At 40.5% G+C, this 16700-nt stretch overlaps 1 protein-coding gene across 3 annotated transcripts in view; it reads left to right on the top strand.

Moving 5' to 3' along the window:
* Nucleotides 1-16700, top strand: part of kmt2a (lysine (K)-specific methyltransferase 2A) — a 150574-nt gene that overhangs the window by 85044 nt on the left and 48830 nt on the right. Inside the window, exons 10-19 of one of the 3 annotated variants that reach the window (XM_041174477.1) lie at nt 1074-1187; nt 1957-2103; nt 3634-3726; nt 4821-4941; nt 7445-7558; nt 8982-9166; nt 12665-12835; nt 13026-13136; nt 13672-13745; nt 16352-16548. In XM_041174477.1, coding sequence (XP_041030411.1) covers nt 1074-1187; nt 1957-2103; nt 3634-3726; nt 4821-4941; nt 7445-7558; nt 8982-9166; nt 12665-12835; nt 13026-13136; nt 13672-13745; nt 16352-16548 — 1327 coding nt within the window. Of the gene's footprint in view, nt 1-1073; nt 1188-1956; nt 2104-3630; nt 3727-4820; nt 4942-7444; nt 7559-8981; nt 9167-12664; nt 12836-13025; nt 13137-13671; nt 13746-16351; nt 16549-16700 lie in introns of all 3 variants that reach the window. The other 2 variants (XM_041174478.1, XM_041174476.1) reach the window with 2 other exon arrangements.

The following is a 16700-nucleotide window of genomic DNA, read 5'->3' as shown; positions in this document are numbered from 1 at the left end:
GAAAAGGAGGGTATAATTGAATTAATTTTGATTTATTTTCTGCCCACTGCTCCCGACCTCCCCCATTCCTCATGGACAGACAACTGCTCTCCTTTTGGCTCTGTTTTGCACACTCTGTTGCTGTGAAACCATGGCAAAGATTACAGAGCATTGCCAAGGCTGAACAGAGTAAAAGAAAATAAGTTAAATAATTTTTAGTCATCCATACAGTACACATTCTTTTCTTGAATTCAGGCACCGGCACTGTGCACCGGCATTCCATTCCTGTAAGGGAAGTTCATGGAGTTTTTACCGTTTACTTTCCTTTCATTTTTTCCACCCCTCATCTCCGCTCCTTCCTTACCACTTTCCCACCAGTAGTTTGGGTGAGTTCTCAAATGTGACTGTGTAGGAATTTTTAATTCACCCATGTGCTGTCTCCCTGAGTCCAATGCTTTAACATACACTGAGCCTGTGCCTACCTCTCTGAGGGACAGTGCATTATTTATTGTGAATTAACGCCTGTATTTCTCCCAAAAGTTTAAAAATACACAAAATAAAATAACCGGGTTTTTGGGTATTCTCACCAGCCGCCACTGTAACTTCAGTGGTAGTTCGGCGGAAGTCCCATTAATGCATTGCTGCCTGAGGTTTCTGCTGAAGTTACAGTAGTTGATTAGGGAAAAGCCCTTCCTTCCTAGGAAATCCCTCCCGATTGGGATAGAATGGGTTGGTGACCATTGTAAAATGATATCTCTCTGAATGTATGATGTTCTTCTCAGCTTGCTAATTGGTTCTTGCTGAACGCATGGCATCATATCAGGTCTTTTGTGTGATCCAACCTGCTGCAGAGCATACACAATATTCTCGTTATGAGAGGCTGTTCATTATGATGTGATATTCCCAGTGGATACACTATAAGAAGCAACAGGTTCGGAAAGCTGTTGAGTGCATTTGGTACTCAGAAGGGGCTACTTAAATCAGCAAATATGAAAGTTAACACCTGCAAGCTTTAACTGAAGCTGCTCATCCTTGACATAAACTGTATTTTGCTGTTTCTTTGTCTTCTGATATTGTTCTACTGATTTTGGCAGGAGGACTGCGATGTGGAAAATGTGTGGGAGATGGGTGGACTTAGCATCCTGACCTCTGTACCCATCACTCCCAGAGTGGTCTGTTTCCTCTGTGCCAGCAGTGGGCATGTCGAGGTATGGTTCCCCTCTTGAGATCTTGGTCTTGCTTAAGTTCAGGATGACTTCCATTTAATAGTAAAAGTTACTTATTGCATTGGGAAAACAGATCTCTCTGTTTAAGAATAGCACAATACTGCATTGAGTTTTAGAGCATTCTGATCACAGCTTACTCAATAAATTAGCTTAAACTCCATCCAAGGTTGAGCTTGCAGGCATGCGTGAATATAAGAGCAGAATTTGATCTTTAAAATTACTGGGAGCATTGAAAAACATGGAAAAAATTGTGATGAAGAACCATAACTGAAGACTCGTAGCCTAATGATTGTCGCATTGATCCTGTTGCAGCAAAATGATCAACTCCATGTTTGAAGTTCTGCACACAAGCTTCAGGTGATGTTACTGTCTGGAAGAGGGTTTGGTGTTCTGTGGGCACTGTGCAATGATCACACTTCCTGAATTGTGCTGTAGCAAGTTCATTTTGCTTGGGCTTGAGTGCTGCCTAATCACAAGGCTTGAACCTTTTCCCTCTACATATGCTGATCAAACATACAGGACCTTCCCTACTGCCAATGGACAGGCTCTAAAATGTTTCCCACATGGCTATGAGCAGCCTTGAGGGGTGGGAAGGTATGAACAACAGTTTGCATACACAAACACATTTGGCCACATGCACATTAGGAATTGTGACATTGTTACAAATCTGACACTCAGGGGAACAATTATTACCCTTTCAAGAACACGTGCATAGTTTGCCGATTTGTTTCCCTTTGCGTTTCGTTTGCAGTTTATTTACTGTCAGGTGTGCTGTGAGCCTTTCCACCTCTTCTGCCTGGAGGAGAATGAGCGACCCCTGGAGGAACAGTGGGAGAACTGGTGTTGTCGACGCTGCAAGTTCTGCCACGTCTGTTGCCGACAAAATAAATCCTCAAAGGTAATGGTACTTGATCATAAGCTGCATATGAATGTTTCAAATGGACAGTTTGGGTTTGCACCCAATACTGGTGCAAAATTTATATTTGGGCTTGTTTTTCCCCCCTTCATTCATTCATGGGATGTGGACATCGCAGGCTAAGCCAATATTTATTGCCCATCCTAATTGCCCTTGTTCAGAGGGCATTTTAAGAGTCAACTACATTGCTGTGGGTCTGGAGTCACATGTAGTCCAGACCAGGTAAAGATGGCAGATTTCCTTCCCTAAAGGCCATTAGTGAACCAGATGGGTTTTTAACAACAACCAACAATGGTTTCATAATCCAACATTAACGTGAAATGAACAGAATTGACCACAACTCGTAGAACCGAGAGGTATATGGCTGGTATGATTCTCATTGCTACCTGATATAATCCTGATACAGTTTAGGGCTTTTCCTTTCTCCAGTCCGTCCCCCATGTACATGTCAGTGAATACAAGAATGAAATAGATGTAGTTTGAGGATAACTTTTAACAGAATTCTTATTTAAAAAAAAACTGGGTAGGAATAAATTTCAAATTCTACCTCAGATCTTCCAACTGCATTCCACCTGAGAGTTTTATAACAGGAGTAATGTGTCTGCAGAGTGGATTAATTCCCAATAGACTCTGATGTTTCTATACTCCTGGGAGAACTATCTGTCATTTTTGTCTGCTTCTGGTGGTTGCTTGTATTTCTTTGTAAGGATGCATTTTCATCTCTTCCCAAACCTGTATTTTGGAATGTTTGTTGCTGTCAGATTGACAGTCACAGAAAAGGAGGTTTTCAATATAAATGATTTCTTTCAAAGTTAATATTTGCTATTTTATAAAATACACATATTTTCTTCCCTTTTTAAGTTACCTGTTTACTTCACCTTTTTAAGTCTTACTGGCCATGAATGTCAGCTGTGTCCTCAGTCTGCTTTTGCTGCCTGTGATGCAGTTGCCAAGAGGTGAGGCTAAGACGTGTCAAATGCAAGGATTTTTCTGTCCACCCGAGGAGCTGTTTCTGTTCTGCTCCTCGTCTCCCCTTTATAGCCCAGCTATAGAACAAGAGCTAATGAGGAGGAATAGCTCTCATGCATGTGAAGGAAGGGAATGATTTATAACCTAATGCTCCATAATGCACTGCATTAACGTACTACCACCATAACACCAGATGGTCTTTTTAAAAAAAAAAAATTTATTTTGATTCTTCATATTTATCTGTTTTTCCCACTTTTTTGGCCGGTCTGCTAAATAGTTCATCCCTTTGCCCTCAGTCAGTTCTGATTAAGGATCTGCACTTGAAACCTTAGCTTGTCTTTGTTCTTTCACTGGTTGAAGGACTTTGTGTAACGTAAGCATTTTCTGTTCAGATTTCTGGTTAGAATTGGATTGAAATTGGTGCTGTGTTCAGGAGAATTTCCTTTAGGAAGGTGAAAAAACCATAATGATCAGTTTCTTTGTTGAAGACTGATCAAGTAAAGTAAAATGCAATCCCTTAAAACAATTTCTTTTACACAGCAGCTTCTCGAGTGTGGCAAGTGCCGAAACAGCTATCACCCAGAGTGCCTGGGACCAAACTACCCTACAAAACCAACCAAGAAAAAGAAAGTCTGGGTAAGTTTTGTTTTCTTATGTAAAGCTGTGGCTTATTTAGCTTAAATTCCTCGTACCAAGGATCATCTCTGTTGCTTGCCTCTGCACCCATTTCAAGAGCATTCTTCCTGTCTTTAGGGAACTATTAATGGAGAAAATAAATATATTGGTAAAATAAAATGACTTGGACAATATTTCATAATGTTAGTCAAATACACGTAGTTAAATCAATATACTAATGTAGTTATAAAACAGAAAATGTTGGAAATGCTTGGTGGGTCTGGCAGCATCTGTGGAGAGAGAAACAGTTAATGTTTCATGTTGATGACCTTTCATCAGAACTAAGTTCATAGGTTCTGGTATTTTCTGGATTTTCTGAGAGTTTAAATCAGCCTGATCCCTCTGAAAGGGACCTCTGTTGTTGCACTGCTGGACTGGGCTCAGGAAGGGAGACAGATAACCTCTTGTAACATTTATCATGAATTTAGCATTCTGGGTGTATATTGTTCCAAATATGAGGTTTATAATGAGGTTTTGGGACTGCGTCTTTAATTTAAGGTAAAATGAAGGGCTTCATGTGACCTTTGCCGAAGTCTGCCTGCCAACAGATTTGGGTAATGGCTGTTAAAAGATTAAAGGTCCAGGTTGCCTTATAGGGAAGAAGGTGCAAGATATGCACACTTGTAGGCAATGGCAAAGGCAGCAGTGATGCAGACTGTGGGTCTCCAGGTCCCAGAGAAGTGTTAAAACTGTCAGGTTGTAAAAGGTTATGCTTTGAACTGTCCATTTGATTCCAGGATAGGATAGAATTGGGGTCTAACGAAGGAATAATCAGCATTCCTACCTGGATACATGGTCCATGTGTAAAAATTGCACATAACTAGAAATCTGAACTGAAAATAGAAAATGTTTAAAAGGCCTAGCAAGCTGATCAGGATTTGAAAGGTGAACCGATGTTTTGGTTTAGGCCCTTTATCAGAATAGAATGAAATCTAATGAAGTTCGCTCCTGAATCTGTTTCTGTCTCTTTCAGATGGTGGCCGTACTATCTTTGATTTTCTGTTCTAATTTGAAGCCACCTTAATGTATTCTAATAAAAATCTCCTCTGTTGTAGATCTGTACAAAGTGTGTACGATGTAAGAGTTGTGGAGCCACAACACCGGGAAAAGGCTGGGATGCACAGTGGTCACATGATTTTTCATTATGCCACGAATGTGCAAAGCTCTTTGATAAAGGTAAGCACACAGATTTATTTTGTTCATAGTATAATTGGTACCCAGGAGTGATCACAAGGCAGCAATTAAGGGGTTTAGGAAATGTCTTAAACTATGAAATGCAGACTTTTGTAATGTTTTCTCACAGTCAGATGATATGCTGCTTCGTGAGGTTAGGGATATCATATCCTGTAATGCACAATATATTATTTTCTTCCTAAGTGAAGCTGTATCCCTTTAAGGCCATAACTGCTGTCAGGTAAAGGCTGGCTGAGATCACAGTTTAATTTTCAGTCAAATTAGAACCATAGCCTTTTTAACAATGTGGTTAACAAGGTCTGTTGGGGGGTGGTCACAGACATTCTAGTTTTTGTATCATTTAAGGTACACACATGACCTCTTTCTACGCTGTAACTGTTCTATGGTTCTAGGTAATTGGGGAACCTTAAATTATGTTTCAGAAAGCTTGGTAGTGAAGGATAAAAGAGGATCCAACTTTTACACTCTGATAAGCATTTATTCACAGAGATTCTCATTACGAGCATGCACCTCCTAAACGCAACACCCCCTTCCAGTTTGTTCCTATTTATAAAAGCCAAGTGAATCCCTAATTAATGCAAACTAGCTGCATCCGATTAAATACAAGAAATAAATTAACGCCTTGTACATTACATTTTTTTGTATGACACACAATTTCACAAGAGAGATGGACAGGAAATACTTTGTATTAAAAATGAGCCAGATAGATAAATGTGCAGGTGACAGCTGAAAGGGAATTTAATAGGACATCTAAGACCTGAAGTTGATCTTCAAGTGACAGGAGAAACTTGGTAACCTTGTAATGGGTGCCAGATATTGCCCATAATTGGATGTATCCTCACATGACCAGTGTTCAACATTCAAATTTCTATCTACAAGGAGAAAGCGATCCAGCTGATGCAGTTTGGGAGAATGTTCCACAGGAGGCAGAAGTAATAGGCTTTGGAATTCCATGTAGACACTAACTCTTCCCTTCTCTCCTCCTCCCTTCCTGATGTTGATTCCTTTTTGGGGTGTGGTTCAGTAGGCACTGGTCATTCTTCTGTCCCTTGCCCATATGTGAGCCTCAGTTGTGAGCTTTGCTTACGGTAGAGGAATCATGGAATCATGGATAGCAAACAGAATACCTCCAGGACTTTCCCAGCCTAGTTGTGTTGAGATCACTTATTGTGCCACTATTGCTGAGCTCAGCTAACTGCAGAGACTAAGGATTGAGACCTACTTGGGCCAGTTGCTTAAAACAGATATTTATTGTCTAAACCATTTGAGCAATTAGAGGAGGCCTTTGTTGATTGCCATTAAATTGGCTTTGGTTTGTGTTTTAGTCATGTGCACTGGATAAATTGTTATGTGATTATAATTACTGTAGAAATTGATGCTCATCAGGAGGGAAGTTGTGGCGAGTGTTACGTGTGCAGAAAAGCAGAATAGTTAGAGAACACTAAGTGTATTCTGTTCATGGTTGATAAACCCTATATTGCACCATTCTCAGGTTTCAATGGCTAAATAAGTCAAGTTCTGGGGCTGCATCTTCCGGTTGGCAAGTGGGGGGGTGGGGCCGGCTTGACAATGTGTAAAATGACACGGGGTGTCATCAGGCGTGCGTCATTTAGATTTTCAGTTCGGTGGGCGCACAGCTAAATCGGTTGCGCACCCGCCAAACTATCAAAGGCCTATTAAGGCCATTAAGAAAGTAATTAAACTGATTAAGGGATCTGCCTGTCCAACTTTAAGGATGGTGGGCAGGCAATCAGCTCAGGCGGCCTTCAGAAAAAACATGAAACCTCATCCACGGGTAGGATGAGGTTTCATGAGGGTATTAAAAATACATAGGAAGTGTTTGAATAAAGGAAATTGACATATTCCAACTCTTATGACAGTGTCACATGAGGGGACATGTCAGGAATATTTTTTCCTGCCTTTGATGAAATGCCAGTCTCCCTGAGGCAGCACTTTACCTCGGGGAAATGTGTGCGAAAGTGCGCTCCTGGCTCAGGGAATCGCCGCCCCCCCCCCCCCCCCCCCCACAGGGAGTGCATAGCACTCCCGAGCAGACATCATGTTGGGTGGGTCTTAATTGGCCCACCCACGTAAAATGGCGTCATGCCCCCGATCGGCAACCCACCTGCTCCCGCACAACCCCCCCCAATGGGGGGAATATGTTGCCCCTGATTTAATTACATGAAACTTATTTAGGGATTTTTATTCTGTGCTTCCTTTCCATTTGCCCATGAAAATCCACACTGCAGTTATTGTGTTTACCCTAAGTCTGTTAGTGGCCCATGCAATAACCTGCTCACCTGGCTGATTAGCCTCTGATATGTATGCTGTAAGGTATTGTATGCATCTAAGTAGTTCGGGGAGTAGAGTACCAGCCCATTTTAGTAAAATGATGTACAAAACATGTGTCAACAGTGCTGAGGATTATCAGGAACACTGTGAAAGGACACCAGCTGTGTTGATGAAAATTGTTGTTTATTTTTAGGAAACTTCTGCCCGCTGTGTGACAAGTGTTACGATGATGACGATTATGAGAGCAAGATGATGCAGTGTGGAAAATGTGATCGTTGGGTTCATGCAAAGTGTGAAAGCTTGTCAGGTATTTTAAAATGCAGGATATGTTTTGCATTTGAAACATATGACAGCCCATTAAGGAGACACTGGTTGATGTGTTGTCGTTAGGTTCAGATTTTGTTTGTACAGACCTTCTAGTTTAATGACCTAAATTATAAATGCATAATCTGTTACATAACGTTAGTCCCTCGAGCTCCTGTTTAGCTTATTTCTCATGTGATCCCAATCAGCTTATATTCTGGCCCTTATGATGTTACTATCCCTAATAGTTTTATTCCAACACTAACAGTCTTCCATCAAAAATTCTGTATACTTGCCTTCTCATCGCTGTCCAATTTACTCCGCTCTTGTCTTGAGGATGTTGGCTTTTGTTGAGGTCTAACAGCTTTTTGCTGCTTTTTAAAAAATACACTTTCAAAGCGAATGAGTTTTTAAAATCAGAAGGCATGTAACTCATAATTGAACAGGGTTAATTGCATGAGATTATTCCTCAGTATTGATTTCTGCCTTTTTGCATGCCTCATAGCTCTAACTTCCACTGTCCACTACTATTCTTTAATTCTGTGCAACTCATGGTTTATTCTTGTTGGGTAAGGGTTATCAAACCAAAACACACAGATGGAGTTACAGTATAGATCAGCCATGATCTAATTGAATGCTAGAACAGGCTTGAGGAGCTGAATGACCTCCTGTTCCTGTATAGAATTTCTTCTTCAAATATTTACAGCTGATTTTCTCTCAAGGAGTAAAAAACGATAGTTGTGTTTCAGATTTTAATTGGAGCTCAGCTTACAAAGCTATAATGATTATTAGGAGAGGAAGTAGCTTCACAGATGTTGCTAATCTGTCTTTGTGGCCTGGGGGGTGGGGAGGGGTGGTGTCTACACATCAACCATTCTGTCATTTCTCCCTGCCATGGATGAAACATGCACGGGAACCAATTTAGTGACTCTACTGATCAGGTTTGAGTAAATGCTGAGTCAGCACTCAACTTGCAATGCATGTGACCCATCTCATCCTATCCCTTTCTGCTCTGCAGCATTATTATTTTAATGTGAACGTGCCCTTTTTTTTGTAAGTGGCTTTATGCTCCCCTCTCCCCCACCGCTCGCTTCCTTAGGCATCCAAGACCCCAGCCATGTTGCATGAAAGAGGTCCTGTTACAGGATACATTTGTAATACATGATGGATCTGATTGATTAGAGTCTGCTTCATTCAGCTGACAGGGAGATTAGAACAGCAAAGCCCCCATTTTGTAGTGTAGTGGGTAGCTTCTTCAGTATCATGCACCTATTCCCTTACACTGCTGTCTTTGTGTGTATATGCTTAAGATATATAGAAGGATTAAAATCATTGCCTTGAGAGTATGAAGAGGCTGTTGCATCAAACTCAGAAAATATCGGCTTCCCAGACACGATATGTTTAACTTGGCTTTTATCTTCTTCCAGATGAGATGTACGAGATTTTGTCAAATCTTCCAGAAAGTGTGGCATACACATGTATAAACTGTACAGAGCAACATCCTGCAGAATGGCGGCTGGCGCTAGGCAAGGAACTTCAAATCTCTTTAAAGCAAGTCCTGACTGCACTGCTAAACTCAAGGACTACAAGCCACTTGTTACGCTACAGGCAGGTGAGTCTGAGCTATTGCTTCACCACAGTGTCAAACAAAGCTTTGTGATTTTACATTGTTGGGAATGCAGGCATGTGGCTTTCATGCAGTGACTCCTATTCATATTGTTAAATGTCAGTTAATATTGTTATGATCCCAGTAATGATATTACTGCTGGGCAAGTCAGATCCCAGGGTTGGAGCCTGGCTTAACAGATCCTAACTTTTATTTTTTGTTTAGATAAGTGGAGAGTGGCTACTGAAGAGTCACAGGAGTCAGTTGATGAACTTTTAACAAAAGAATAAAGCATTTATTACACAACAAAAGATGAATTATATTATGATACTCCTTCACCCACAACTGTAGCTTTACACATATATACAGATTCATAAGGATAACACAAGTTACAAAAGCTATCTTACACTCATTATCGTTCACAGTAAGTACACACTCCATGTAAACCAGTAGGCGACCAATGGGTCAGACACACCACACTCTGAAACCGAGTCACAGATGCTGTGGATCTCACTGCAACTTCCCCCAGATGCTTATCACACCGTGAGCCAACAGGTCTTACTGAAGGCTATCTTTCACACGAGGCTTTCCAATCTCTACTATCGAAGAATTCGCTTTGGAACGTTCTCCCAAACCGACGCTTTCTCTCAGGCGCCTTCTACAAAGGTCCACCTCCAGGGTTTTGAACTCTCCTTTTGATTGCCATGTGCATTCAAGCTTCCTTCCATGCACTCGCGCCCTCTGACTCAGTTGTGCCAACAGAACACCACTGCTTCACATGCCCATAGTAAAGGGTTACAGACCTTCGGCTGTCTTCTTGGATCTTTTGGCTTCTCAGAAGCCTTTTTTGCTTTCAATCTGCAACCTGCGGCTTCTCCCTGTAATCTTGGAGTCTTTCTCTGTTCCTCACTCATAACTTCACTTAACAGGGACTTTTCCAGATTCCTGTTCTTGCCCTTTAACTTAACTGTCCTCTTGGAACTTTTCCTGTTCCACTCCCTGGTTTGGGGGACTTTCTTCTTTGGTTTTTGGAGCCTGCTCCTTACAATTCTCTCTACTGTCCTGTTTCTGCTGGCCACTGCTTCCAACTTTACTTAGGGACTTGCTATCTGTCCCTCTCTTATGCTGCTTCTGCTGGTAACCCTATTCAACCTTGGAGCCCACTGCCCAGCTGCAATCAAACTGAAAACTACTTTTCTGTCTCTGGGGCCTACAGCTTCTAGGCGATAGCATAGTTTTTTTTCTACCTCGTGTTTGCTTTACCTTCCCTTCAAGAGTCATAAAACCTTCATTAAAACGCAGCCATCTTTTAAAATGAAATTAAAACTCAACTTCCCCTTTTCTTAACACACAAATACAGAAACACAAACCAAACTTAACTTAAAGCTAAAACTCATTCCTAATGCATAAAAAATACAAATATAACCTACTAACAATATTGTTAAAACTGGCTCCTTTGTTTTAACAGCTAAATTGCATATCATCTTAAATGAACTGAGCAGATTATTCAACAGATTCCACTTCTCTTCAGCTCTGAGGAAGGGTCATACGAACTCGAAGCGTTAACTCTGTGTCTTTCTCTCCACAGATGCTGCTAGACCTGCTGAGTTTTTCCAGTATTTTCTGTTGTTATTCAATAGATGAGCCTTGTTTGCTTATGGAATACATCAGAATATGTGGATAAATTGCTATAAAGGCACTGCTTATGACTGTAACAAACTGTTGTGTAGTTCTCCCATTGAGTATTACATAACATGTCCCATATTTCATAGTCAAGCAAAAGCGAAACATCAAATAAATTAAGCTCGTGATAGAGTGAATGCTAAAAAAAAGTTTCTTGATGATTTTTTATCTAATGCATTAAAAATAGGAGCCTAACTTAAGACAATTTTTCAAAGCAGATTTTGTGTGTCATAAGATTTTCAATGCAAAACATCACAATGGAATGAACCTGTTGGAGAGTTGACTGGTTTCATGATGTTTGGCAATACCTTTTTGTAATTAACAAAGTATATCCAAGAATCTGAAGTCTGATTTTCCTGTCCCTCCACCCATCACTTAGTTTGTTGTTTTCTTTTTGAAGATAATGATTTTCTGTATACAATTTCACTGATCACTACTGTGCTGTCTCTGGGTCAAGCATCCATTCATGGTGCACACCTAGGCTGGAATTTTCCAACCCCTTCCGCTGACGGGATCTTCCACTCCCGCCTGAGTCAATGGACTTTTGAATGGCTCACTGCATTTTCCAGACCCACCCCCACCGTGACGGGACCGGAAAATTCCGCCCCAGTCATTGAGTATTTGTACGTATTTAATGTGGAGAATGTCCAAGTCCACATGCGCATTACAATAGAAATAACTGGATATTATTCAGGGACAGAAATGCAACTGTGATTTTTTTTCTCATTATGGAGATGTACAATTCTACTTGTAGTAATACCCAGCCTCTTGCCTGATATTAGCACAGACTGAGGATAAAGTCTGGGTCCTTCCTGGTCTGTCTCAGTGTTGGCTTGGATCAGTTGGCAGCTTTTTTGTTTCTTGAGATTGAAGTTTGTGCATTCAAGACTCACTCCAAAAATTGAACAGCTGATCTAGACTGCGCTGGTGGAGGTATCATCTTTTGGACAAAAGATTAAACTGAGGCCCTATCTGCCTGTTCAGATAGATGTAAAAGATTCCATGGCACTATTTGAATCAGAGCGGGTGGGCGGTTCCCAATGTCTTGGCCAATACTCCTTTCTTGATTAATTGGTTACTTATCTCATTGCTATTTGTGAGATCTTGTTTTGTGCAATTTAGATTCTGTATTTATCTACATTGCAACTGTGATACAAGTCAAAAAAGTGATTTGTATGATATGATTGTCACTGGGATGTTCTGAGGACATGAAAGCCAGGTTTGTTCTTTTTCATTTGATGCTTGACCCTTTGTCCCCGAAAAAATTATCTTGATTCCAGTGTGTTTGTTTCAGATATTACTGGTAGTGATTAGGAGTTTACAGTACATAATTATGGATTTTGAGCTTCATACACCAAAACACTGCATCACTGGTTTTCCATCTCATGGGAATTAAAATGTCACATAGTTTGGCGAGGCTAATTGATTTCACATGTTTTCTATTTTTTTTAAAAAAAGTAAAACGGTGGCTGTGAAAATGCACACAAAATGCAGTGTCTGCAATGAGTAATTGGAGAGCAACAGCCTGTGTTGGAACATAGGAGCAGGCAATTTAGCCCCACAATTCTGTTCTGCATTCAGTGATATCAAGGCTGATTTGCGACTTAATTCCATACATTTGCCTTTACTGTCATTTACTAGCACTTGATATGGATTATGAAATTAGATTATGCTGAGGAGTTCACAGTTGTTAATGTAGATGACTGCTTTAATTGCCTGAATTAGTTAGCTAGATTTAAAGTTTTCATAAACTGAAAGTTGAGGAGGCTGATAGGAGGTGTGAGAAGTGATGTAGCTGAATCCTGCTTTCTCTCTTACCAGGCAGCCAAACCGCCTGATTTAGATCCAGAGACGGAGGAAGCTGTCTCAGCTCGCAGCTCACCAGAAGGTCCTGATCCTCCAGTTCTTATAGAGGTAAACCAGCAGGATGAACAACCACTTGATCTGGAAGGTGTAAAGAGGAAGATGGAGCAAGAGAGATACCACTCAGTGGTAAGATTGCCACTTATTTTGCCTACCTAGATTTTGTAGAAATATGTTTTGATTAACCAGTAACCCACAAGGCAAAATCTCAGGCCACCTGAAATCTCTGCAGCATGAGTCACTCTCTCTCTATGTAATTAAAGTATGCTATCTTTTGGCAAATGCTTTGATGTCCAATTATCTACTGTTGTGTGTTCAGCTGGAGTTCAGCGATGACATTGTGAAGATCATCCAAACAGCGATGAATTGCGACGGAGGGCAGCCTGAAAACAAAAAAGCCAATAGCATGGTCAAGGCATTCTTTATACGGGTAAGTGGAAAAAAAAGAGGGTGGTTTATCTGCAGTTTGCAGTTTCTCTTGTTTTATCTCAAGACTAGGTTAATGTTGCAGTATTAAAATTATAAGATGCAATCAGGCTGCAAAAATCCTGTCTCCTGGCAACTGGCAACAACTGTTGAAGGCTAATCACAGCAACTAAATTGTTCTTTCTGTTGCTGAGCAATCAAATGTTCCATCTTACACTTAATTTTCTTGGCTAGAATATTTCAGTATGTTTTTTGAAATCATTTAGAGCCAGTTGCCCTTCAAAGTTTTCTTTTTTATGTTTTAAAATTGAAATGTTTCATTTGTGACCTGGTGCTTTTACTTATGGTTCCTGGTAGCAGGCAATTTACATGCTCTGTTTGATTGCACTGTGTGTTGGACTAGTAAGACCACAAAGGTAGAAAAATGGGATGGGGGCAACAATTAAAAGGCTGACATATCTTCACATAATTTTGACACTTTGCCTTTAGTTGAGTTCCTGGACACCCTTTTGTCTTACTTGCGTTTATTTCTTCTGTAGCAAATGGAGCGATTCTTCCCATGGTTTCGTGTGAAGGAGTCCAAGTTCTGGGAGCCCAACAAGGTGACCCCAAAGTGAGTATTGTGGTCATTTTGAATTGGTTTTGTAAAGAGATTTGAAACTACAAATGTAACCCTAAACCAAGATTTTTGGGGTTTTCATTTTTTGTGTGCTTGTGGATTGAGCATGAGATCTGGACAAAAGAATCTCAATTGGACCTGTTAAAGGAGGTGGGCTTCTCAGTCGGGATAAGAATACAGACTTGAATCTCAATCAGGAATAAGAATCTAAATCCGTCTTAGGGACATGGAGATGAAACTACCAGAAACTTAATTGGGCAACAACTTAGATCTGAATTGATACAAAGATATGCTGAAAGGCTAAGATGATGTAGATAGAATCTATATCTTCTTAGCCTCCCCCTCCTGGGGGAGGCAGCGGCATAGTGGTATTGTCACTGACTAGCATTCCAGAGACCCAGGGTAATGCTCTGGGGACCAGGGTTTGAATCCTATCACGGTAGATGGTGAGATTTGAATTCAATAAAAACCTGGAATTAAACTGATGAAACCATTGCTGATTGTTGTAATGTCCTTTAGGGATGGGCAATAATTGCTGGCCTAGCTAGCGATGCCACATCCCATGAATGAATAGTAATAAGAAAAAGAATAGGAGGAAATCCATGTGATGTATAAACACCACAGCTTAGTTGGGCTGAATGGCCTGATTCTGTGCTGTATATTCTATGTACATCAGGGACTGGAATGGGATGACATATCTGGATCTTATTTTGGAACAGAATTGAAAATTATCATCACTGGGGCATTTTGAGAACTGACGCGAATCTTCCATCAGGTTCAGGACTGAAATGGAGATTGGAATTACATTCAGACAGGAATGCATTTCTGAATCCCAGTATGGCACAGAAATGGAGATTGGCATCTCAGTTAGACATAGGCAGGAATGCAGATTTGAATTTGAATTGGGGTCAGGAATGTTGATTTCAATATAACTCAGACCCTGGCAGGTACAGAACTGTGATAAAGCCTCAAACACTATTTCACGATTGTATTGGAAAACATAACTAATTACCTTTGCTTCATTTTAGGAGAATGAATGTTTTTGCTGTTTCTTTGAATGAGTTCCTAACATTTTCTTAACTTTCTGTTCAGTGTTAGGAAATTTTTGGAATAAAAAGAATAATAAATAAAAGAATGGAGTTGCTTGATGTAGTGTTGTTCATTGTAAATGAGGATGAGAGTTGTTAGAGCGGATCACAATGGAACACTTGCCTCTGGGTATCCCTATATTGTGAAATATCGCATCAATACATTGCTGTATGTCAAATTTCTATTGTGTTAGTAAACAGAAGAACAATTTATAAAAACAAAAAACTGCGGATGCTGGAAATCCAAAACAAAAACAGAATTACCTGGAAAAACTCAGCAGGTCTGGCAGCAGAAGGGTCATGAGGACTCGAAACGTCAATTCTTCTCTTCTCCGCCAATGCTGCCAGACCTGAGTTTTTCCGGGTAATTCTGTTTTTTGTTTTAAAACAATTTATAAGTTGATCTAATTTTTTGAGCATCTGTTCTGTTTTTTGTGTTTTGCCTATTAATATTTTTCTCAAGGTAGTGTCTCCCTTTGATATCTCCAGCCATTATTTAGTTGTGCTCTTTGCTCCCTATGGCCTTTACCTGTCCAATATCTAGAAAATTCACAGCATGTCTCGTGATGGAACAGAAAACCCTGGTTGCTGCACTTCAGCTTACTAGTTATATCACATCCTCCTGTGATCTTCCATGACTTCGGAAGGCAATAGAATTAGCACTTCACTAAACTGTAGCTTAGGCTTTAATTGTCCACATATTTATTTCACTGTAATTGGATAAGTGAGCATTAGCAACTATGCATGGTAGATTTCACAAGAGCTTAAACCTTAACTACCTCCCCTCAAGGTAGTTTTAAATGATGTACAGCCACGCCTGTTCCATGTACTAAACTCTTTTGCACATTATTAACCTTAAATGGTGGATCTTTCGATTGATTACAGTCTTTGGCCTATCTCCTCTTTCATCTCTCTGAAGACTTCTAGCCTTTACAAAAGAGGCTGTGAAGCACTTTAAAAAAAATGATTGGGAAAGCTGCCAATCAAACCATATTGCATAGACAAAACCCACTAAATGCCTTTATTTTACTTGAATGACTTGCCCCCTAACTCAGATAAATGACCCAGGTACTATATCTGATTATGTAAAAGCATGAGCTGGACCTTTCCGTGAGGAAACCTGGGTTTCAATCCAATGCACCTGGCCACTAAAGTGATGTACTGGAAGGCTGTCAGTGTCAGTGGAACTGTACCACAGTGTGAATCCATGCCATGGTTGCAATGAATTGAAGGATAATATGGAAATGGAATAAGACCTATACAAGTTGTAATATCATGGATTCTGCCCAATTTCTCTCCTCTAAGATTTTCTGTTGTTTTCCAACCTGGACTTGATTAGCTGCCATTGGCAGTGGTTTGTGGGAATGATGCCCTACCTTCCCAGCTGGACACACTATACTTATCTGAGTGTCCCAGGCAGACAACTTCAAATAGATGGAAGAATTTGCTTAAATTCTTCAGTGGAGCATATTTTCTTAAAATGCTTATTTTCCGTATCCTGCCTTGTTTCAGCAGTGGAATGCTGCCCAATGCTGTGTTGCCACCATCGTCAGATCACAACTATGCTCAGTGGCAAGAGCGGGAAGAGAGTACTCGCACTGAACAACCAGCACTTACCAAGAAGATCATTCCCGCACCACAACCAAAAGGACCTGGAGATCCTGATTCACCAGTGCCTCTGCCTCCACCACCCCTTGCAATAACAGCAGGTATGATCAAAATATTGAACAAAACAGCTGCACTGTTTTATTTTTGTGTCTTGGTGTGAAAAGGGAATTGGGGGAATATGGAACAAAGGTGGAGAAATGGAGTTGGAAGTGTAGATCAGCCGCAATCTTATTAAATGACAAAACAAGCTTGA

The sequence above is a fragment of the Carcharodon carcharias genome, chromosome 25 (assembly GCF_017639515.1).
Source record: "Carcharodon carcharias isolate sCarCar2 chromosome 25, sCarCar2.pri, whole genome shotgun sequence".
Taxonomy (NCBI): Eukaryota; Metazoa; Chordata; class Chondrichthyes; order Lamniformes; family Lamnidae; genus Carcharodon; species Carcharodon carcharias.
The sequence above is the reverse complement of the archived record's forward strand: the minus strand, read 5'-3'. Positions and strand labels throughout refer to the sequence as shown.